General features: G+C 40.7%; 3 protein-coding genes across 10 annotated transcripts; 2 read left to right on the top strand and 1 right to left on the bottom strand.

Annotated features, from left to right (window-relative positions):
* Positions 1-968: 968 nt before the first annotated feature.
* Positions 969-8420, bottom strand: LOC115692339 (protein PECTIC ARABINOGALACTAN SYNTHESIS-RELATED). 4 transcript variants are annotated; one of them, XR_008817285.1, is made up of 12 exons: positions 7971-8420; positions 7428-7478; positions 7239-7329; positions 6394-6572; positions 5206-5294; positions 4530-4649; positions 3450-3566; positions 3203-3346; positions 2998-3121; positions 2711-2902; positions 1416-1898; positions 969-1334 (listed from the first exon to the last, which is right to left on the bottom strand). XR_008817285.1 is itself a non-coding variant. In XM_056315094.1 (11 exons), exons 1-11 carry the CDS (start codon positions 8274-8276, stop codon positions 1539-1541), a joined length of 1773 nt encoding a protein of 590 aa, XP_056171069.1. In that variant the 5' UTR covers positions 8277-8420; the 3' UTR covers positions 969-1538. The 4 variants fall into 4 exon arrangements, 2 of the variants coding, with proteins under 2 accessions (XP_056171069.1, XP_030475019.2); XR_008817284.1 differs by having other exon boundaries at positions 969-1088; positions 1182-1898; XM_056315094.1 differs by having other exon boundaries at positions 969-1898.
* A 1191-nt stretch (positions 8421-9611) lies between these two features.
* Positions 9612-16026, top strand: LOC115692340 (coilin). Of its 2 annotated transcripts, none has more exons than XM_030619160.2 (13): positions 9612-9884; positions 10174-10238; positions 10326-10598; positions 11559-11759; positions 11912-11972; positions 12594-12671; positions 12901-13183; positions 13270-13307; positions 14041-14241; positions 14484-14555; positions 14661-14783; positions 15213-15381; positions 15473-16026. In XM_030619160.2, the coding sequence occupies exons 1-13, from the start codon at positions 9696-9698 to the stop codon at positions 15658-15660; spliced, it is 1941 nt and encodes a 646-aa protein (XP_030475020.2). In that variant the 5' UTR covers positions 9612-9695; the 3' UTR covers positions 15661-16026. The 2 variants fall into 2 exon arrangements, with proteins under 2 accessions (XP_030475020.2, XP_030475021.2); XM_030619161.2 differs by having other exon boundaries at positions 9613-9884; positions 14047-14241.
* A 1848-nt stretch (positions 16027-17874) lies between these two features.
* LOC115692358 (pentatricopeptide repeat-containing protein At1g13040, mitochondrial) lies at positions 17875-22143 on the top strand. Of its 4 annotated transcripts, XM_056312635.1 has the most exons (5): positions 17875-19553; positions 20241-20347; positions 20523-20619; positions 20737-20790; positions 20908-22143. In XM_056312635.1, the coding sequence occupies exon 1, from the start codon at positions 17997-17999 to the stop codon at positions 19548-19550; it is 1554 nt and encodes a 517-aa protein (XP_056168610.1). In that variant the 5' UTR covers positions 17875-17996; the 3' UTR covers positions 19551-19553; positions 20241-20347; positions 20523-20619; positions 20737-20790; positions 20908-22143. The 4 variants fall into 4 exon arrangements, with proteins under 4 accessions (XP_056168610.1, XP_030475043.1, XP_030475047.1 ...); XM_030619183.2 differs by having other exon boundaries at positions 20523-20622; positions 20737-22143; XM_030619187.2 differs by having other exon boundaries at positions 20737-22143.
* Positions 22144-22165: the final 22 nt, after the last annotated feature.

Here is a 22165-nt window from a genome sequence, read left to right on the forward strand (position 1 = left end):
AACTTTACAAATTCCTCGAAATGCATGCCAATGAATAGGACGTGATAAGAAAATGTAAATGAACTAATCGATCGAATCCTCTCGACTTTTGGGGGTCCATTTGCCGAATGGGGCTTCGTCACCTTCTCCTCTTTTTCCATTCATATGTTATTTCTTTAAGAAAAAAAATTTCAAATAGTAGGGTTCTTTCCTAAAAAAATAACACATAATAAACCGTGTCTCAAATAAGAGAGTGAAGTGGCCAAGTTCGTTTTAAATGAAGGCCTAAGCTCGCATGTGTCTCTCACATGTCACTTTTCAAGCTATAACCGGGGGCATTTTCTTCCCGGCGCATTTTTTTCTTCTCTCTCTCTTCATCTTGGTTGATCTAGAGCTAAGAAAAATATGCACCTTGTGAGCTGGGGACAAAATGAGTCGGTGCCAAAAAAAGATGGTGGCCTCAACCCTCACGAAATGTGAGTCTCGGAATCCAAAGACAAAGTCCAAAACCTTTTGCCCAAATCTGGCAAATTTTCTATTGGTCTCCCCAGGAAAACAGAAGAAAAGACAAACGGAGACATATACCCCGCAACAGGAATCTACAGGATATGCTCCGAAAATGTTTCCTATGTACCATAATTCAAAGATTATTTTTCTTGACTTAAGATATTATGATTACTTCTAATAAAAATATAAGAACATCTGACACATTTTTGTCCTCGTCAATGATGCTTACTTCCTATAATCAATTGAAATCTTTTGCTATTTTTGTTTTTCCTGAGGAGGTATCACTTCCTGTAATGTGTACTTTTATTTTGAGGTTTGTAGACTTTTCAGGGCTTGATATTACTAATCTTTCCATGCCATGTCGATGGTTTTCCCACAGATGAGTTGCTTCCAACCTAAACCAAGAAGATAAACCCCTTACCATACTAACACCAACTTAATAAGCACAACAAAATCAGGCTTAACTATCTATTTTATAGAGAGAGAGATCAACTGTATTTCATTACTATAATGAGTGTCGGTAACCTCATGACTCCTGAACCGGTCGATTGATTCCCGAGTCCGAACAAAAGAATGAGCAGGGACCTGCCGTTGAGCTCGTCCTACACCATTGGCACGGTCAGCTCTGTTCCGTCAACAAGAAAAAACAAAAATTGCTCTCTTGCTTATCTCAAAGTTGCTTTACAGGAGATCACCTCACATGATCCGCTAGATATCTTCAAATGCTTGAGAAAGGCAATGCTAAAACTAGAAAACTATTCGATTGCGCTGACACCGGGTTTCTGCACTACGACATGGGCGAAGGCCGTATGTACGAGACCCTCTGCAATAATGTCGAAACCCGAGTCCTGCCGGTCAGTACTCAAAAAAATGAGCTCAAATCTAAGATCCAACCTTTTTCTGCCATGTCACAAACGTGTCGGGCTTACGGCACAAATTCTTCACATCTTGCACGGCGAATCAAGAGATTACTGCCCCATTTTCAGTGCACGCCTAAAAAGAACGCTTCGCCAGGCTAGTTCACAAGAAAATTCTGATTAGACATCCTCGTTTTAAGCTCTACACATGCAAGGAGTCAGAGGATTCTCCCATATATCGTAGTTAGGAAATGTCTCCTCAGGCAATCCAGTCCTTGTCTGGTGGATTACGACCACATCCTCAACAAATGTCGCCCATCCCATGTAGGGATCGCCGAAAGATTTAGACATGAGGCCCTTATCTGGTTTTATCGATTTAAGCCGGTGACCCATGTATCTCCGTGCCCCAATTATCAATTTAGCGAAATTGCCTCCATGGGTCATCACAAAAACATCGGACTTCAAGCATACCAGAAAATCGAGGGCTGCCAGGCTTGTCACGTGCTTTCTAAAACCATCAAGCTCCTCCTTCGTGGCCAGCTCCTCCTTTGTCACCTGTTATTTGGTGTGATATAAGTGAGGGTTTCAAAGTATCAGACTCGATGCTTACCCATGCTCATTTAGACTTTTGAAACTTCTTGGTGTGCATCTCACCATTGATAAGATAAAAAATATTACCAAGCAAAGAGCCCCAATGACAATCTTAACCGAATCTTCCATTAAACATCGCAGAGTTTCAAATGTTGCCTTTTTCTATCCGAAATAAAAAGACCATTCCAAATCTAAAACACTATATTCTCATCTGATTGTCCTTCCAACTTTCATACACTTCAGTATGCATAAAATTGTACTTGCGTGTTTTAGAAACAATGACATGCAAAAAGGTTCTGCTTAATAGTCCAAATAAGTGACGGAAGGAAGCAACCTCAAAGAAACTGCTTACGAAATCAATCTCCTTTGATTGTTAATCTTTGCCACTCGCAGCCTATGCACAGTTTCAAGCCTTGATATCATCCACTACTTAAGTATTCTTCAACATACTTCTTTTTTTTTTTTTTGGTCAGAATTCTTCGACATACTTCAAAAGGAAGCATTCCAGACCTCAGGCCTCTATCTACCTTGAATGTAATAATTTAATCTGGATGTGCCAAAACTAAAAAAGAATTATTTAGTAGCTAAACTGCAACTACATGAGAAAAATGGCAAAATTGTAGAATAATGGACAAGGAATATTATTCATGCTGGAAAGAAGATTAATGTGAGTTTCCCACTGCTCCTTGCAAGATTTAATAGAAACTAGCAAGTGGCCGCTCACCAACTTAATTAGAGATTTTAAATGGTACAGTACAAATAAATAAAGGTCTCACCAGATTGGGGAACATGTTCCTTAGCGGTGCCAATCGATTCTGACCACCATATACCTGCCCAGAGGCAACATAAATTTGAGTTTCCTTGGGATAACCCATTGCTCGCAGAATCACAGCAACTTCCCCTGGCTCAAGAGGACATCGTCCTTCCTTCCTCTTCTGCAGGGCCAGCTGCCAAAGATGAGAACCATTCTGCAGGCAAGAGCAACCAAACAAAGTGATGGAGTGCATGTTTCTTTTAATTCCCATTTAACATGAAGAGCCAAAACTTTTTCTCCCCAACTCACTTTATACCGCCGAGGCCATTCCTTTTGTCTGTATTCAGCCATTTTAGCTTTCTCCTCCCTTGTCCCCACAAAATCGCAAAAAGATAAGCCAACCATCCCTTTCTCAAACCTAAGATGAAGTGCCCTGTTTCAAAAAACAGTCAGGTCCATAAGGTATTAGAACCCAATAAATGATTTAGCAGATATTAGGTGATGCGTTGCATACATGTAGGGATTTTGACTGCCAGTGCGGTTTCTCATCCTTGATGCCAGTGAATTCGACATTTCTTCAATTTCAGGGAGAAACTTCAGAGCATGGTAATTCACCCTGCATCTAAGTCTGTTGATTTCTGGGGGAACATTATCATACCTAATCAAGAAAGGATCGATGATAAGAAAGGACATAAAAATACTTTGCGTTAGGACCTCAGAGTGACAGAATATCAATGTATATATGTAAAAAACTGACTTACCCTAGACGATCAACAAAAGGTTTAAGCGCCATTATCTTTTTCTCCTTGATGCGAGGTAGAACGTTGTCAATGTAAAATTGCGCAGGTGCATATTTTGGAATATTCTTCACTGTCCGTCTACGAGACAAATAAATATTCAAACCATTAATGCCAGATGCAACTCTAAATAAACCATCAACCATATCGTAATACTTGCAAATTGAACACAAGTTGAAAAACACAGCTTTTCATTGATATTGCCAGAAGCAGGTCACAGATGTGCTCCATTTAACTCGATGGTTCACAACTTAAACCAACAACTCCCATAAGACGGCCCTTCGTAGTTTTGGTTTATAAAGTAACCCGTTTTCCGAAGGTTAAATCAATCGGTGTAGAACATGCTTAATATTGTCATCAACATATTTTATTTCACTACCAATACGTTCTATCTAGTACTATTCAGTACATAAAATATATATGGTCTCAGAAACCATCAGCCAGAGGAAACCAAAATGATACTACCATCACATACTTCGTCCTCATAAAGTGCTTATCCAAATTAAGGACATGCTGATGAACCATCACTCTATTCACATCATAAGCCAAACTAATCATTTACTCAACAACTGTAAGACTAAATAAAAAGAGTCAGCACATGCATTTGTAGCAGTATAAAATACTACACAGCCACATTTTTATTAACTTGCTTAGCAAACTGAAAAAAAAAAAGGCATAGTTTTCAGAATTTATGATCTGTCATCTGCCAACTTTGCAACAAAAGTACCCTTTTTTACAATAAAACTTAGAAACAACCATAAAGCAGTCTCCATGTGTGCAATGTGTATGTCTGTGCGAGCATGTCCTATACACGCAGACAAAGGGAGACCAACATGCACCTTCACAAACAATTTATTTCCCCTGTATGCAATATGCTTTCTTCACCAATACAATATCAGGTAGGCAATTTGTTCTTTTGACCTCTAAAAGTCTACTTGATATTTAGCAAAGCCTATTTCTTGGCAATACTTCTTTGAATTAGCGAAAAACAAGTTGTAATTGGAAGAAATGATTCGGAAGCAGCAAAACATAGTCTCATCAGACCTAATGCTTGTAAACAGCTCTGACTTATCAGTAAACCACTTGGGGATATCGCGCACAATCCGAACATCGTCTTTCAGATAATCAATGAAATGATCCACATCGAAAATATCCTTAAATTTCCTGCATGGATACAAGAAGATCTATTGAGCACGCAATAAGTTACAAGATACCAGTTAAAGCAAATAAAAGTTCCTCCATAACTCCATCTTCTTTGTTGTCATCCGAATTTCTTCACAAGATGTCATCCTATCTAAGAACATGCAATTGACTAATGACATAACTGGCCAATGATGCATGACTAAGAAGATACATAGATAATTCTATATTGGGGGAGTTGAGCCATTTCCACTTATCAACTATCTGAAGTTTTATCTGAAAAAATTTTCCTAGTAGAGCCGAAGCCTGGAGCCAAGCTATTGAGATGTCTAACATACAGTAACTTAGATTAACTAGATGACTAAAGAAATGCTATTGTGTAAATACACTTTCAAAAGTTGGTAAGAGAAAATGCATAGAATAATTCAATGACTTCCCCTAAATGATGAACTCCACGTCATATCAGAAAAGCCTGAACCAAACCTTGTCGTGCAGCAAAGGTGTTGCAGTTTAGTTAATTAAGAAGAACAGGAAAAGGTGAAAGAAGAGAAGATATGAGTGCAGAGTCCAGACATCTTACGTTTGATCTTTCCAGATCTGATCCTGCTTCAATACTGGTAAAATAAGAGTAGCATTCAAAATTTTAGCAACAGCAACGGCATTGCATATCTGCATAGAGAAATATGAATAAGATAGATTCACATTAAGCCAGCTCTAGATCAAGAGATTAAATTAACATGCAGTATATTCCTGATGAGCGATGACAAACAGCACATCAAATAAATGTAATCTTTTTCCTAGCTAATACTTGTCTAAACAATGCAAACTGTCCATGCTGAATGCAATGCTAACAAGCATTGAATAGTAGGTCAAACTCATATGGGAACTGTGGCAATCAAGAAGCCCAAAACGTTTATTCAACTTTGCCACAAAGTACAGGGGCTGCATTTGTAGATTCTTTCTGCATAGATATCGTAATTGCATAATGAATAGCTCAAAGGACTAAAAATATTTCTTATTGAAATGCCTCACGCTTTACAATAGGTATCTGTGACAAAAGGATCCCCAGTAAAAAGAAAACAACTAAGCAAGATTATGAGTCTAGCAGTATTAACATGTAAAGCGAGAAATCTGAATTTGTTTGGGTCATAATTAACATAATCCCGCAAACATTTGAAAATCTATGAAAGAACCATCCATCAAAACCATCTATTAAAAGCATAAGGAAAAGTATGATGTAATTAAAGTATCCTAATAACAACTTGGCATTTCCTTCTACACAACCCATGAGGGTGAAATTATGCTGGCGTTGCTTGAATCTATTTTCAGTTTTCCTTAACAATCAAGAAAAGTAGAACGAGTGAGTAGTAACTACCCATCAATCCTCCAATTGTTTCCGCGTGAAAGTTCCACTCCCCTAAAATGATTCTATTTCTTCTTAGTTCAAAACGAGAGATGAAGGATAAAAAGCTGAGGTATCTTCTAAGCACATGCTAAGCATACTGAGCCTCAGAGACCACTAAATTTCACGTAGGAAGCAATTCCTTAAAATGAGAACTTCACAACAGTCACCAACTTTGAGGGGCAAAAACTTGGTTTGTGCACTCAACTAGCAAATATGCGAAAACCTAAAACCTTGTTTGGGCCCAAATAATGCAAAGTTCGTTGAACATAAGGATTTACTACAATCGCATATCAGCAAAAACATTCACATGCAAAGAGCCATGAATCTATTGTCCTGGAGTGAAAAGTATTGCCTGAAACCTACACTTGCTGTAGAGGCATGGATGATCAAGGACATCCACCCAAAAATGCCAACAAGCTGAGTTTTCTCATTCAGATTAAGAAATTGATAGAGCAGATACAATACCGCGATTCTTTGTTGATTCAAACCGCCCTCAGCATGGATGAATATGTAGCCATTTGTTTCATTCTCAGGAGGAACATCTGTACAGAGGATAAAAGAAAAGAATTATGCATCACTTTATGATGCTAAAAATTGCAGTTCAAATGGCACAATCATTCCATTCACACACAGAATTAAAAGCTTTCGAGACAATTATGACTTTGTAAGCGCAGCTTCTGTCCACAGTAATTGTATGAAACATTTCTCATCACCTACCCGCAAGATGCATCTAATGATCTAATGATGTCGCTATAACTGGATGTTCTTATCCATCATAGCTGGCCCTTGGGAATGAATTTACCATAAGTCAGTAAGAGATCTTAAAACCATGAAGGAAAGAAATATATTCCCACACAAACATGACAAAAGGGAAGAGAAAAATTTCCAGATGCAAACAAATGCACCTGAGCGGATCTTCACAGGTCAAGAACTATCTAAACAGCAACTAGGGGGAGGAGGACAGAAAGAATATTGTTTTTCCAGATATAGCTTATTAATAGACATCCATGGTACTAACAGAGGATTCAAGAATAGCATATCCCAAGTTCCCTTGCTAGACCAGTTTCTTTAATTCTTTTTAAACTAAAAATTTTCTCATTTTTCTTTGGGTATAGACATGAAAAGGACATATGAGTAATAATGACATAAATTTGCATATAAAGAGTTATAAAGTATTGATTTAAGCCTAGGCTAAGTAGGCCACATACTCGATATTCCACCATCAAGACGCTCTGCACAAGGCTTCCACGATGTGGTTGCGGAGTATGGATTTTCCCAAAGCGAAGTAGGCTCCTTGACCTAGCACAAGAATGCAGATTATTTAGCAACGGCCATTGTCACAGCACATACAGACAGCGGAAAAGGAGAAGCACAAACAAGATCCTCCAACAACTTACCCGGGGGCAATGAAGAACAATGCCATCTTTCCGGCAAAGGTATGGGGCATTCTGCGAGGTGTTCAAGGAGGAATTATTACAGTGCCGGTACAAGAATCATCTATCACTCCAGCTGACCACTACATGTGGCCTTCAATTCAGGAAGTACTTATCGACTAAGACATATGTTATCAATAAACTAACAGGGAGAACCACAATGTGATCTCATACGCTTGATGCCTTGCAAAGGCTTTTGGTTAGGACTTACATTGAATCTACAAAAGTGAACATGAACACGATACTTCAACTAAAAAGACCTATAGCAAAAAGGAAGCCCAAACGCCAAAGCCGCTCGACACCTAGGCGCAGAGCCACAGCTCTTCCATATTCTTCACAATGTAAAGACACAAGAGCAACATTCAGCAGCATTTCCCAGTTCTTCAGAAAGATCGGGTCATTTCATGGACTCCGATCGCGATCGGCCACCAAATTCAGTGTTCGTCCACACGAGCGCTAGAAATTCCAGCGGCCCAAGACGTAGCGAAGGGGACGAAATCCACTCACCAGGTGACGCACGATGGAGAAGATCGAGATCAGCCCGACGAGAGCGACGACGAGGAGCAGGAAGATCGCGATCCTGGAGCCGTGAGGGGCAACCCTGGGGTCGTCAGAGAAGTGAGGGGGCCAGAGGGAGTGGAGCTGCGACCAGAGCGGGCGGTCGCGATCCCGGGAGGAGGAATGGCGGCCGCCGCCGCCGTCGTCGTCGAAGGGGCGGGAATCGGGGACGAGCGGGGAGGAGTCGTCGTCGCGCTTCATCGGAGAGGAGGAGGCCCGGCTTCCGAGGGAGCTCGAGTGCCGGAGCTCTGCCATGGCTCGCCTCGGGCTGAAGGCCAGCTTCGCGACGGGTTCCCGGCCGATCGTCGGCGGCGGCGATGTGATCGGAGGGAGGGCGGTTTCGCGTTCGTGTTCGTGGGCAGTTTTATTACGAGACGGTACAGGTTGTTGGAGTCGGAGGAGAGAGAGAGAAAGAGAGAGAAGGGCTATGATGACCGTGCAGAGGTCCCACGTGACGAGTGACGAGACCGAGACCCGGCGCATTTTAGCAGATCCGGCATTAATTAAGCTTAAAGTGAGCAGGAATTTGCACCCCAAACAAGAGATAGTGTTGATAATACCACCACAAGAACTGTATGGACCGTGCAGAGTCCCATGTTGATAATCAATATTTTTATTTTATGTTTGATTACCATCTACATTGCTTAACTAAATGCCACGGAAATATGTCTAATGATCTGTATTTGAATAAATTATTCGTAATCATGATCTATATCAAATTAATTAATTAAATAAGTGCACCAACGTACGGTTAGCAAAGTTACAAATGACCAGGTTGATCAGATTTTCTTGTGTGGTGATATCTTTGTTTAGAGCAAGGCACCACAACTCATCGGCTCCATTTGAATCACCGGAAAATAAATGATTTTGAAAAATATTTTCTGAAAATCGATCGTTTGTATCGTCTGCAAAAATAAATAAATGAAAAACATATCATCGTCCACGAAACGATACTGAGAATATTATTCATTGACTAATCATTTCAAAAGATATAAATAATCATTTTTAGGAAAATATTTTCTTAATCATTTATTTTCTGCGAAACAAATGCACCCAATTCTTATATGCATCTCTCTTCCCCCAAAGAACTAGAGCGCTTCTATTGTCCTTATCAGTCTTTAAAGGGATAAGTATATTGGAAGTCCTAAAATTTAATTGAGTCCTAAAATTTTCAAAAAGTGTAATTAAGTTCTACAATTTGATGCGAAAGTGCAATTGAGTCCTAAAATTTTCAAAAAGTGCAATCAAGTTATAAAACTTATCATATTGGTATAATCAAGTTATTTCGTTGATTGCACTATTTGATAATTTTAAGACTCGATTGTACTTTCATGACAAGTTTTAGGACTTTTAATGCACTTATCCTGTCAAAAAAAAAATTTAATTGGGTCGCGCCACTGAACCGGTTGAGCCGGCCAGAACCGGAAAAGGAAGCCGGTCCCAAACCGCGAATCGGGCCGCTTCCGGATCGAACCGCTTGAACCGGCCGACCGCCCGGCTCTAACAGAGCGCTGCTGCCGTCGGAGCGACCGGTTCGGAACTTCAGAGAAGGCCCCACAAAAACCCCTCTAAGGTGATGGCGACGAGGGTTTAAGAAGCTCCGAAGATGGTCGCCGAGCGAGAAATCCTCCGTCGCCATTGATTCTTCCCCCCCTCCCCACACCTGCATGCGCGATGGACGGCGTCAGGGTCCGGCTGTCGTTCGAGGACCGCCGCCTCCTGAGCAAGCCGCACCGGAAAGAAGGGCTGAAGCGGAGCTGGGTCCTGCTGAAGCCGCACCACGAGACGATCTCGGACCTCGCCGCCCACGTCGTTCACGCATTCGGCCTCTGGGACTCCTGCCCCGACGGCGTCGTCCTGTCGGTGCGGGTTCTTGGGTTTTCTCTTTTTTTCTGATCTCCGAAACGCGCGCATTTCCTGCGGCGCGGTGGTTCTTGATTGACTGTGTTGCTAGTTGCACTGTGTGCTTGTCCGCAAGGTTCAAGGTTCTAGTGTTTTGTTATTGCCAACTGAAGGAGCGTGACTGGGTGTTTGAGAAGATTTTGGTTCCTCATTGCCCTGACTATGATGTTTCGTTGCTCGCTGACTACTGCCATTGTGCAGCATTGCTGTATGCCTAAATTTCCTTCCTTGGTTTCTTGTTCATTTTTAGATGGATGGTTATGTTCTACCGCCCTTTGAGTCGACTTCTATACTCAAGGACAAGGATATTGTCGGGTTAGTTAACGATACGCCTTGGCTCGGTACCAATTTTTCCGATCATTCTGAGGAAGGGGTGGTTAACTCCGTGTTCCTTTGCTACAGAGTGAAAAAGAAGCAGGGTACTTCAAGAGACACCGCTAAGCTGCGTGATGTGGAGAACGCCTTGGAAGAAATAGAGTTTGTGGAGAAGCAGCCCGTGCACACAGGTTTAAAGCTGATCGCAAATGAAGAGTTTGAGAAGGAGACTGGGGGTTATGAAAGTGAATCTGAAGAAGATGCATGTGGACAGTCACATGGCAGTTTGAACGAGGAAGATGCGTCCAATAGTAATGTTTCCAAGAAGAGAAAGGCATCAAAAAAGCTCGTGGGCTCAAAGTATGTTTTAAATCCCATATATGGAATTATTTTTAAAAATGTGTACTTTCTGTCATATAATCTTTTTCTGCATCCGGTAAAGGTACAGACTTTTGCTACTAGGTAATGAGTATTTTGTGGTGCATTTGTGCAATGAAGGGTAGGATATACTAAGAAGTGTCCATCATTATAGTAAGTGGCTATTGGAATAATGCAGGTTGAATGGTATCATCATCTTGTTACAATTTAACTTCCCTAGATAAAAAGAGAAGACTCGTGTCCCCCCTTAATCAGAAGCCATTACTTATATGGAACAGAAAAGTTCTGAAAGTTGAATTTTTTTTTTCCCCTTAAAATTTTGGTTGGAGGTGTTTGAGAATTGGCCTGTTAACTTGGTTGTAGGGACATAGTAACCTACATTCCAAGTTACAAAGCCCTTCTAAGCTTTATGTGTATAATTGCGCATGTCTGATCTTCTGCAAGTATTCTCTAAATGGAGCCTCATGCTTTAGGATACTGTTTTATTGTATGATGATGGGCTGATATTCACTAGAATCTGGCATGAGGTGGGAAGTTTGTTCAGCCTATTCAATGTCTGAAAACATTAATTAGTTCTTCCTTTTTCAGTAGGCATATTGTGAATGCATATCTTTCTTCCTTTCTGCTGCAAGCGCTGGCTAGTGTAAAGGTGAAAATCTCCACCAACTGCATACCCAGTGATGCATTCATGACAGCATGATTGGGGAGTACCTGCAAGGATAAATACACCTGCAATTATTCATCATTTTATCACTTCTTTTTTAGAGTATTTGTCATTCTTACTATGCTATTTCATGTCGATTTTAGCATATCTAGTGACACGTGGAACTTGACCTCTTCTTCATCCACCTCGCTCCTGTGGAATTCCCGTTCATGTAGTGCATTTAGGATCATAGGATCACTTCATTGGGTTTTCAACTTTTGTTTTATTGCATTTTACAGAAGGAAGAAAAGTAAATTGTCTGGTGTGGAGGAGTACCCAGAAGTCCCTGGATGTGTCATGGATGATACTCCTGTTGAGAAGGAAAGACTGCAAAAAGATGGAGCCACCATTGACGACAGCAAGTCCTCCTCTGGACAGGCTAAACCAGACAAATCGATAACCCCTGAAAATGATGTAACAATTACTCCAGCTGCTAAGAGGTGAGTATTGTTAGGTTAACGTTTTCTTTTATGCATGCTTGCGCGTACAGCACGAGGAGCTGTTTCCATTAAAAGGAGGCTGTAGCTTATGTAGAAGTTCTCTCACGCTCTTCTTCTTGCTAATGTCTGTGTTCTCTTTCCCTCTGTTGCAGTCAACAACAGGAAAATGATCAGGGAAGTGAAGGTGCAACTGACACACCTTCTCAACCAAAGGTAAGTGAATATTTATTGGATTCAAATTTTCTCGATTATATATTTAAACATATTGTGTCATTATGTAGTCCACTATTATCTGCATCAGTAACTCAACTATTGGATGCCATCACATTGTGCTTTTGGTTGAAGTGATCTTTATGTTCCTTTCGTAAGTTTCATGCTGTACTCATAGCTGAACCCTTGGTTACTTACCTAATAAAGCACTTCATAGATATGGATGTACTGAATGCCCAAAGTTCTGTATAGCTGATCTTAGGATGAACTTTTATGGTGGAGGTGGTCCTATTCTAGCCTGCATATTGGTAATTTGATGCAATTTCTGGGAGGAAGACTAATGCAAGATGGTAGGCAATGAAGGCATCACAAATTCCGAGTGCTTTGTCTTGGATGATAAGTGTGATGGAAGGATATTGAAATTCGACCATTACCTTCAGAGTTGAGATTATCAATAGATTATCTGTATTTGCTGATATGGTGCATGAGAACTGCGGTAAAGCAACTACATCTTTGATGTCAAGAATCTAGTTTTGTCCTGTCAAAACTTTCATTGGTTGCCAATGTAATTTTGCTGATCTTCCCAATAAGTCATTATGTTGTTATGGTTTTGCCTTTTGCAAGTTACCAAGTCGAAGTGCTCGCCGTAAAAAAGCAAAGCGAAGGTGGCTGAGGGAAATGCGCCAAATTGGAAAGAACGAGGTAATGCAATGTTCAAAGGCTTTGTAATTTGTATTTAGTTGTGTTCAACCCTTGGAAGTGATTAAACCGCCATGCCCCAAAGCTTGCTCATGCTCTAAACTGTGCAGGTTAGACTAGGTGCCTTGTGCTAATGTCTCTCTGTAGTTGCTTTTGGTTGCAAAATCCCTTCCCTGCCTTATCCCCTCCTTCCTCCTTGCCCTTTCTTTTGAAGATTGCATTCATTTTGCAGGTGGAAAAAGATGAATATCGGCAGCTGCCTGATAAAAAGCAATCACTTGGAAAAAAATATCGGCAGCTACCTGATAAAAAGCAATCACTTGGAAAAAAAAATCGGCAGCTACCTGATAAGAAGGATAGTGAGTTCTCTAAAGAACATGAGCAACAGTGTCAAAGTCAGACCTTCGCCCAAAACCACCAGCCACTGGATCATGTCAATGAAAATAATACAAATGAGGACATAGTTCCTATTGTAATTAGGCCTGGGCATATTCGCTTTGAGCCTCTGGAAAAAGGTATAGGTCAACAGCCAAAACCATATTCTTGTTTTATTTGTCAAGGAATATGTTCTATTTCCATGCTGATTCATAAACCTCTGCAGATGTAGATCAGGATGTCCAGAAAAGTCAAGTTTCGTTGGTAAGTATTGGCTTTTCATGCTTGCGTTACATTAATTTTTGTTTCTTAATTGATATAGCAGCATGCTTTGTTCAATTTTAGCAATCATTTGTTGAAAAATGTTAGTATATTGTTTTTAGAGCGAGGTGAATGTGTTAGGTATGTTTTTTATTTGAAGCGCAATGTTGCCCGCTTTCCCTTTTTAGAGCAGTTAGACAAGGTTCTTTGCGATTCATATCTTCATGTCTGAAGACCTATTGTTGTCAAAAGCTTCACTATTTACCGTTTGTGTTTTATGAATGAGCCCTATGGCTCAAGCTTTCTCAAGCAATGGATGGATAGCTCATTTACTTGTGTTGTTGCATCCTTTTCTTTCTCATTTGGGGCAACCAATGATTTTATGATGTACCAACTTATAATGCAAGTATCCATTATGTAACTAGTTGACTAAAAATTCTACGGAGCATGATACACAAATCCTAGTGGTGTCTGATTATTGTTACCGAACAACAGGTGTATAAACACATGCTTGATTCTTTGTCCAATGGAGCATTTCTTGAATCTAGTTTTGGGATTGTCTTGATAATTGAGCTTTGGGATATGCACATCTTTTGATTGCTGGCTGCATTGAGCTTGATCTACAGCTTTTGATGTTCATTTACACCTGTGTATTTTTATTTTTTTTTGGTTTTTTCTTTGCATCCCTCACCTTTTTCCTGCACTTATCGATGCAAGTATTATTCTTTCATGATAGTTGCAGACTTTTGAATGGAATGGGATCACAAGCAAGAAGAAAGGACAAAAATGGGGCAAAGAGAAAGCAGGATCCTGGCAGTGGACCGATAATGAAAATCTCAACCAAGAATCTTCTCTTGTGACAAATGTTGTAGCAGAGTTGCCTTTAACTGATCTTGGGGACTTCGATAAACTGCCACCTTATGGGTTGTCACCTCAGGTTTATATATTTGTTCAATTTTTGCTTTGTACGAATCTCAAGATCATGCAGTATGTGTGAAAGTTGTGCGGTGGTTTTAATAGTTTTTAGATACTGTAGAAGTGTTTTAAATATCTTTTCAAGCTTTAGATTACCTAGTTGAGATTTTCTTTTGTTCCCTACTGTCTTGGTGTCACTGTGGAAGTTCCTGCTGTTTCATCATAATGTTGTTTGGAAACGTGATATGTCATTCTATATTGCAGGAAGGTGATATCGTGGCATATCGTGTAATTGAGCTATCATCCTCCTGGTGCCCTGAACTCACTTCATTCAGGGTAAAACTTCTGATTTCTCTATTGCAGATGATTTTAACATGAAACATGGGGTCTTGAACATGGGTTGAGTTCATACATATTTCTTTTGTCTCATTGCTTCTGCAGGTCGGGAAAATATCATCGTACCATCAGCGATCTAATAAAATCTTGCTAGTCCCTGTGGCAGAATATGCACTTGACTTGGAGAATATAGACAAGTCCCTGTATAAAGAGGATGGCTCCCTAGAGGTACTGAAAGTGGCAGCTCCCTTATATCATGTATAAAGTTACCAAGCTGGTGAAATTGCTTCCAAATTGGCGGCCTCAATCATCTTTATAGCTTATAAAGCTATAAAGCTATAAGCTATAAAAAAAAATCATCTTTATAGCTTTTTGACCAAAAAAAAAAAAATCATCTTTATAGCTTGTTCGGCTAAGCAATTATCTTTATAGCTTGGGCTGAGTTCTGTTTGGCAAATAGTTAATTGTCCAAAGAATCTATTTACATTAGAGTTATAGAAAGACCAGTATTTTCAGCTTTGCAATATGAATCTCTCATGTTCAATGTCTCACCATTAAACAATGTTCCTGATGATGCCTTGGAGCTTTCAACTGACATATTTCTCAACTTTTCTATTATTGTACTTAATAAGGCATGATGAGAGAAGTCCTGTGCAGGTTGATTTTTCATCACTTATTGATGTCCGCATTGTCAAGTTTGGCAAATTGAATTCAGCAGAACAAGGCATTGGTGGTGGCAAAGTGGATGTTGATGCGGGAGATCAAAATGCCAAATCAAGTGGTTCAACTGACAATATTGGTGAAACGACGCCTGGTCCCACGAAAGGTATATATTCTCTCCATTCTGTTGATTTATATTCCATTAAATCTCAAACACATCTCCATTTTCTTATGTGTTTATTCCATCGGCTTTTTAGTAAATGGAAGGGTAGATGTGTGGGAAGAAATCAGCGAGGCTTTGAGTGCAAAGAAGGCACAGTTGTCTCAGCAAGATAATTGGACGATGAAACAAAGTTCAGGCAGAAGTTCCTGGTCGTACAAGGCCTTGAGAGGAAGTGCTTTAGGTCCGACGATGGCCCTTTTGAGAGCTCAAAATGGAGTGTAAACCATCAATTTTCACAAGTTAGTGAAATTGCCGTATGCGATGTTAAGCTTTAGTGTGCCATTGTGAGTCCAGTTTTGTGTGTGAGGGCTCGCTGATCTATATCGGGGTGATGTTATTATCAGTGCAAAAGATTGACTAGTGCCAAGAAAATTCTATCTATCTGCTTCGGAGCTGCGATTATGACCTTTTGTAATTTAGTGGTAGCGATGGACTTCTGTACATATGCATGATGCCGAAGCTGTGAACTGGCAAATGTCTTCTTGACCTACTTTAGTTCATGTTTGATGTGTACTGGTAATCATCATTTCCTAGTGTACTCTGGTTTTCTTTCTGTAGCACTTATTTTTAAAGGACAAATTTGACGCATGACTCCGTTGTTTTTTTATTTCAACATATGGGAACCCAAAAACATGTCATATTTCTCTCCCTCTGCCATTCCCTTTCAGCCTCATTCCCTCTCTTTATACCAAATGCCATTAGAGATAAGAATGATAAGCGTGTCATTTGATTGGAGCTCTACTGAGTTGTCTTCACAATTAAATGTCGAATTGTGTCGGTGTTTGTTTTGCTTATTTGAGGCTATTTGTGGTGATGTTGTTCGGTTTAGTCGCTATGTTTCAGCCCTTTCTTCTTACTTAGAAATGGGAATGAGCTGGTTCAGCCTACTTCTCTCTTTTATCTTCAGCGACATCAGACTTGCCAATCATCCGATATCATGTGCACGGACCCTTTGCCTCCCTCGCGTTCCTCCTCCGTCTTGCGGAAATGTCGCTTACCTGACTGTACTTACTCGCCGGCCATTTCCTTTGCCTCCCGAGATTGTTCTTCGGATGAAATTATGGACACTGGAGCAAGCTATGTTACCCGAAACTTGAATTAGAATCGATCTGAACTGATCAGGCTTGGGCTGGTTCCATTGGACATAACCTTGACAATACTAACTGATTGACATTGAATTTGCAGTAGCTTAAGAAAAAAGGAAAGGATTCAATAGTGTCCCCTTGCTCAAACCCATCCTTCAAGTCACCTTAGATTAGCTTCACTTTGGCTAACCTTCCTAGTGAAAACTCGGGTACACGCTTGGATATCATCTGTCATGGCCCGACACTCAGAGATCATCACGGTGCAATGCTTAGGACTCCACTCGACTCGCTCGGATTATAAAAAGAATCGGTCTTTGCATCTGGAATGGAGGAAAATATCTTTTAAAAAAAAGGCCTAATTCCGAAAAAAAAAACATCAACTTTAGGTTGAGGACAATTCTGGCCCAAACTTTTGTTTGTCCCATAAAAAAACATCAACTTTAAGTCGAGGGACAATTCTGGCCCGAACATTTTTTTTGTCCCATAAAAAAGCACCAACTTTACGTCGATGGAAAATTCTGGCCTAAACTTTTTTTTGTCCTATAAAAATGCACCAACTTTAGGTCGAGTGATAATTCTGGCCCCAAATTTTTTTTGTCTCATAAAAAATCACCAACTTTCACCATAATCTCAAATCTGGCCTCCCGTTGACTTTCTGTCTGAAGTTACCATTGTTTGAGAAAAAAGGTTATGATGGTGAGCTTGGCGAATCTCGTCCATGACGTCTGTTGACAGGCGATGGTCAGCTTCAGATTACGTCTGGCCAGAGAGATTCAATCTGGAGATATTTTTGACTTACCGGTGAAGTGAAGGAGACGAACAGTTTCACCGTTATTCTTCAAATTGTGGCTCAGAGAATAAGACAATGAATATTGCTTTAAATCCAATCAGCAAGCCACGTGGATTTATTACTAAGGTGGAATAGTCAATTTAGATAATCAACGGTTCTAAGTCAATGGGAGCCAGATTTGGGATTTACGTGAAATTTAATGCTTTTTAACGAGACAAAAAAAAAGTTGGGGCCAGAATTGTCACTTGACCTAAAGTTGGTGCTTTTTTACGAGACAAAAAAAAGTTCGGGCCAAAATTATCCCTCGACCTAAAATTAGTGCTTTTTTACGAGACAAAAAAAAAAAGTTCAGGCTAGAATTATCCCTCGACCTAAAATTAGTGCCTTTTTTTTGGAATTAACCCTTTAAAAAAATAAAAACAAAAAATTGGTGGGCCCTTCATAAGTTGGATCGAAAAGCCCATCCCACAAAGTCTACAATTCTCTTCTCATTTTGGGCCAGCCCGGAACCGTCCGCCACCTTCGCTTTCAGACACGCTCTTCCCTCCTCCTCCTCAACGTGCACCGTCTCCCTCTCTCTCTCTTCCTCTCCGAGTCTATAGCGGGGCACGAGCGCGCGTCGGCTCGCGCTATAGCAACCGGCCACCGTCACGCGCCGCCGCCGATAATGCGTTCGCCCTGACATGTGCCGTCGGCTGGGGGCGACCCGCCTGATATACCGCGCTCGCATTTCGAGCTACGTCAAGGCCGGCCTCGTCGACCGCGCCGTCCAGGTGTTCGACCAAATGTCCCGCTCCGACTGCCGCGTCTTCGCCGTCGACTACAACCGCTTCATCGGCGTCCTGGTCCGCCATACCCGGTTCGAGCTGGCCGAGAGCTACTACTACCAGATGACCCTCCGGGGCTTCTCGCTCACCTCGTTCACCTACTCTCGTTTCGTCTCCGGCCTCTGCCGGGCCAAGAACTTGGCTCTCGTCGATAAGCTCCTCCCCGACATGGGTAAGGTCGGATGCGTGCTGGATATCTGGGCTAGCAACATTTATTTGAATCTTCTGTGTGACGAAAATCGCGTGGAGCTGGCCGTGGAGGTGTTGGATAGGATGGTCGAGCTAGGTAGAGAGCCTGATGTTGTGACTTACACTATTCTCGTCGAAGGGTTGTGTAAAGCGGGGAGATTCGATGCTGCGGTCGAAATGTGGCATCGTATGATCGGTCGGGGACTCATCCCGGATAAGATCGCGTGCACGGCGCTTGTCGTCGGGCTCTGTGTTGGTGGAAAGGTTGAGTTGGCATATGACCTTATAATTGATGTGATGAAGGGTGGTCAAGCTGAGATCACTTGTTTAATTTATAACGCGTTAATTAGTGGGTTTTGTAAAGCCGGTAAGATTGACAAGGCGCTGGCGATTAAATCCTTTATGGGGAGGAATGGATGCAATCCCGATTTGGTTACGTATAATATCTTGTTGAATTATTGTTGCGACAAGGTTATGTTGGAGGAGGGAGAGAAATTGATGAAGAGGATGGAGAGGGATGGATTGCAACCTGACATTTATAGTCATAATCAATTTTTAAAGGGCCTTTGTAAAGCAAAGCAGCCTGATCGTGCTTACAGGCTGATGGTGAACGAGATGCGAGTAAAAGGGTTATGTGATGTTGTGTCATATAATACACTAATGGCAGCATTCTCCGAGGATCGTCGGACACGTAGGGCTTACAAGCTATTTGAAGAAATGTGTCGGAAGGGAATTGCACCAGATGTTGTTACATTCACGATTCTTATCAATGCTTATCTTAGAGATGGCAGTTCTGATATTGCAAAAGAACTTCTCGATCAGATGTCAGGGATGAATATATATCCTGATCGAATTTTGTATACTACTATTATTGATCATTTCTGTAAGTCCGGTAAAGTTACAATAGCTCAGAACATATTCAATGACATGGTGGAGAAAGGAATTTGGCCAGATGTGGTTTTGTACAACGCTATCATCAATGGACTTTGCAAGTCTTCTAAAGTAAAAGAAGCAATGCGTGTGTATGAGCAAATGCAAGCTAGGGGATGCTATGCTGATGAAATAACTTATAAGTTGATTATTAGTGGACTCATTCGTGAAAAGAAGCTGTCCATTGCTTGTAAAGTATGGGATGAAATGATGGAGAAAGGATTTACACTTGACAGCTCTATTTCTGAGACGCTCATCAGTGCAATCCATTTGGTAGGTTCTGCAGGATAAAAGGTTCGTGATAGTATGCATCCTTCTCTTCTCTAGTTTCAAAATCTCCTATGCTGTTGCATCTTTATGCATTCTTGATTTTGCTAGAGATCGTTTCAATTGATAGACTGTTATTACTGGTATAATAATTTTATTTCCATTAATTGTAGAGTTGCTGCATGCAAAGCCCTGGAATACCTCCAATGTTCATTAGCTATGTCTTTGTGGCTGGTCATTTGACTTTTTCATCCAGATTTTGTTAGATGACATGAAATATAAGGCCTACCAAGGTCATTCTGGGGCAAAATTATCTTTCTCAAATACTAATATTGCCATTGTGTACGTCGAACAGACAATCTTCTCTTTTTAGGATAACGGCTAATCGCTATAATATTGGTTTGCTGGACATGCCATTTTTATCGTTCTTTTTTTTGCGTCTTGTAATGCTTGGGAAATGGGACCTGGTCTTCAAGCATCTAGACCACTAAGCCTGAGTACAGGCCTAGCTTTGATTTATGGAGCATCTTCTATGCACTGCATGGTGCTGCAGAATCTTATTTTTAATTGTCATTCTAATTAGAGTTGATTATTCTATGATCCCCTTCATTCCAATGTAAGATGGCTAGGGACATATGTAGTCACATGCTACTAGATGGCGTTTGGCTACTCTTTACTGTAAGCATGGCTTGATATGATTTTTTATCTTTTCAGGTTTAAAACCTGCTGCATTTCCTTCTCTTTCCCTGGACAAAGACGTAATTTTGGCTTCCAGCCTTTTTCGTGACAATTATGTTGTTACAAGATGAGATAGCCCCCAGGTTTGAGGCTTTAAGCTGTTAGTTTTCTTTAGATATGATTTTATGAAATTAGAGCCATTCATTATGATATATTTCGCGATTGCAGTACTTATATGATTGGACTTGCTTGATTTGTCATGTCATTTTGCATAACATTGTCCCCAAAGCTTAACTAATTCCTGACCTAATCATGCAGTAGATGGAACTTCTGCTACATATATGGTGAACGGCTTCACTCTTGAGTTGTCTGCTCAGATTTAAGTGGCTTTTGTTCAGAATAAAGTGGATTCAAGGTGGTAAGTGAATTATTAGATCTTTGCTATTTACTCTACCAGATATCTCGATGACATTTAATAGTTGATACACAAGTGTAAGAGTGCGTCATCTCTTATAATCAAACATCTTGTCAGGTGCAAAGAGAGCAGATGATGCCACTCTTAAGTGGGAAAATCCACCCCAAGAAGGTCTGAGGCTCAATATTGATTTTTCAGATGATATTCCTGAAGCATTTCTTTTGCTTGCTTCCAGAGTTATATGCTTTACGGCAGTGGCTTGAAAAATTGGATGCTGGCGTGTTTCAGGAAGAACTTCTATGTTGTCCTTGCTTTCAGAGACAACCTTGAGGTATGGAGAGGGTTTGAACCAGACTTTTCAGCTGTTAATTATGATAGAGAAGGATTCTAAACGAACAATTGTGGAATTACCGTGCTAGCTCTCTGAAGCAGATTAGATGTTGAGTCCTTTCCGTTATCCTATTGGCATAATGTGCCTGAAGGAGTCTAATAATTCCATGAGGCTGCTGTAGCTACTTTAGAGCATCTAGACTGGTTATCGTTCGTAGAATATGGACCTGGAGCTTCCAGATGAAATAATTGGAATGACAACTCGAAGCTGATGAAAAGAAGTGGATGACCGACATGAAGCTAGCAGATCATTGAAGTTTCTGAGGACTTTCCCTTTACATGTTTAGGAAATGAGGAAAGAGGGAAGAAGGAGAAGACTTATGTGCTTCTGGACATATATCGACAAAAGAAAAAATTTGATTGACGCGCAAAGGTCTTATGAGATAGATTACTTGCATCATTTCTAAACCTTTCCCAGTTCATCAGAACCCCGAAGGAAGCCAGGGCACTTTTGATGGGTGGGCCAAGTGGAGCTCACAACTGATGTTGCAAGGAAAGTCACATAAATTTTGAATATGCTGCTGGCTGCTGTTTTCATAGGAATTGAAGGGGTCAAGCTGAAGTTGCTTGAAGCTGACGACAAGTAGAGTTGGAGAAAGAGACTCAGAATGCCCTCCTCAAGCAAACCAAGAGATCCTTGGCTTCCTTAGGGTATCTGATGGACAGGTAACGGTTTGGAAATCATGCACTCTCTCTTGCATTAGCCCAAAAAAAAGAATAAAGAAGAAAGAATCAAATCCTTTGTAACGAACCTGAAGGAGTTGATTCTTTTTTCTCAGCATCTGTTATCAGTCCACAAGAAGTGGTAATAATGTCGGGATTCGGAAAAGTTATTCCGAGGTAAGGAGATCAATATCTGGTGATCTTGCTATTTTTATTGCTGCCAAGGTCGCATGGGACACTTTGAAGGTTTCTATCACTGTTCTGCACTTAGATCATGCAGTATACTGCCGGGTCTTCATAATACTTTTTTGTTCTTCCTAAACCTTCTCCTTTCTGCTGGCTGCTATCAAAATTAAGTCCTACAGGAAAAATTGGGTAAACGATATGTACCAGCCATGTCTTCCTGCTAAGCATACATGTAAAGGAACGCTGATGTTTATGAGATGCTAAAAATCCTTTGATGATTTGAAATTTCTCTTTGTGCATTTCAATC

This window comes from Syzygium oleosum, unplaced genomic scaffold (genome assembly GCF_021117445.2).
Source record: "Syzygium oleosum isolate NSW1041296 unplaced genomic scaffold, Sole_v2.1 Sole_v2.01, whole genome shotgun sequence".
Classification (NCBI taxonomy): Eukaryota; Viridiplantae; Streptophyta; class Magnoliopsida; order Myrtales; family Myrtaceae; genus Syzygium; species Syzygium oleosum.

What these genes read in the sequence shown, in the direction of transcription:
- LOC115692339 (XM_056315094.1), bottom strand. Translation starts at nt 8,276, where the DNA reads ATGGCAGAGCTCCGGCACTCGAGCTCCCTCGGAAGCCGGGCCTCCTCC. An exon ending in TCCATGCCTCTACAGCAAGT is followed by an intron (nt 5,295 to 6,393) that starts GTAGGTTTCAGG and finishes TTCTCTATGCAG; the next exon opens with ATATGCAATGCCGTTGCTGT. An exon ending in CCTTTTGTTGATCGTCTAGG is followed by an intron (nt 3,347 to 3,449) that starts GTAAGTCAGTTT and finishes TTTCTTGATTAG; the next exon opens with GTATGATAATGTTCCCCCAG.
- LOC115692340 (XM_030619160.2), top strand. Translation starts at nt 9,696, where the DNA reads ATGGACGGCGTCAGGGTCCGGCTGTCGTTCGAGGACCGCCGCCTCCTG. An exon ending in AAGGACAAGGATATTGTCGG is followed by an intron (nt 10,239 to 10,325) that starts GTTAGTTAACGA and finishes CCTTTGCTACAG; the next exon opens with AGTGAAAAAGAAGCAGGGTA. An exon ending in GACGCCTGGTCCCACGAAAG is followed by an intron (nt 15,382 to 15,472) that starts GTATATATTCTC and finishes TCGGCTTTTTAG; the next exon opens with TAAATGGAAGGGTAGATGTG.
- LOC115692358 (XM_056312632.1), top strand. Translation starts at nt 17,997, where the DNA reads ATGTGCCGTCGGCTGGGGGCGACCCGCCTGATATACCGCGCTCGCATT.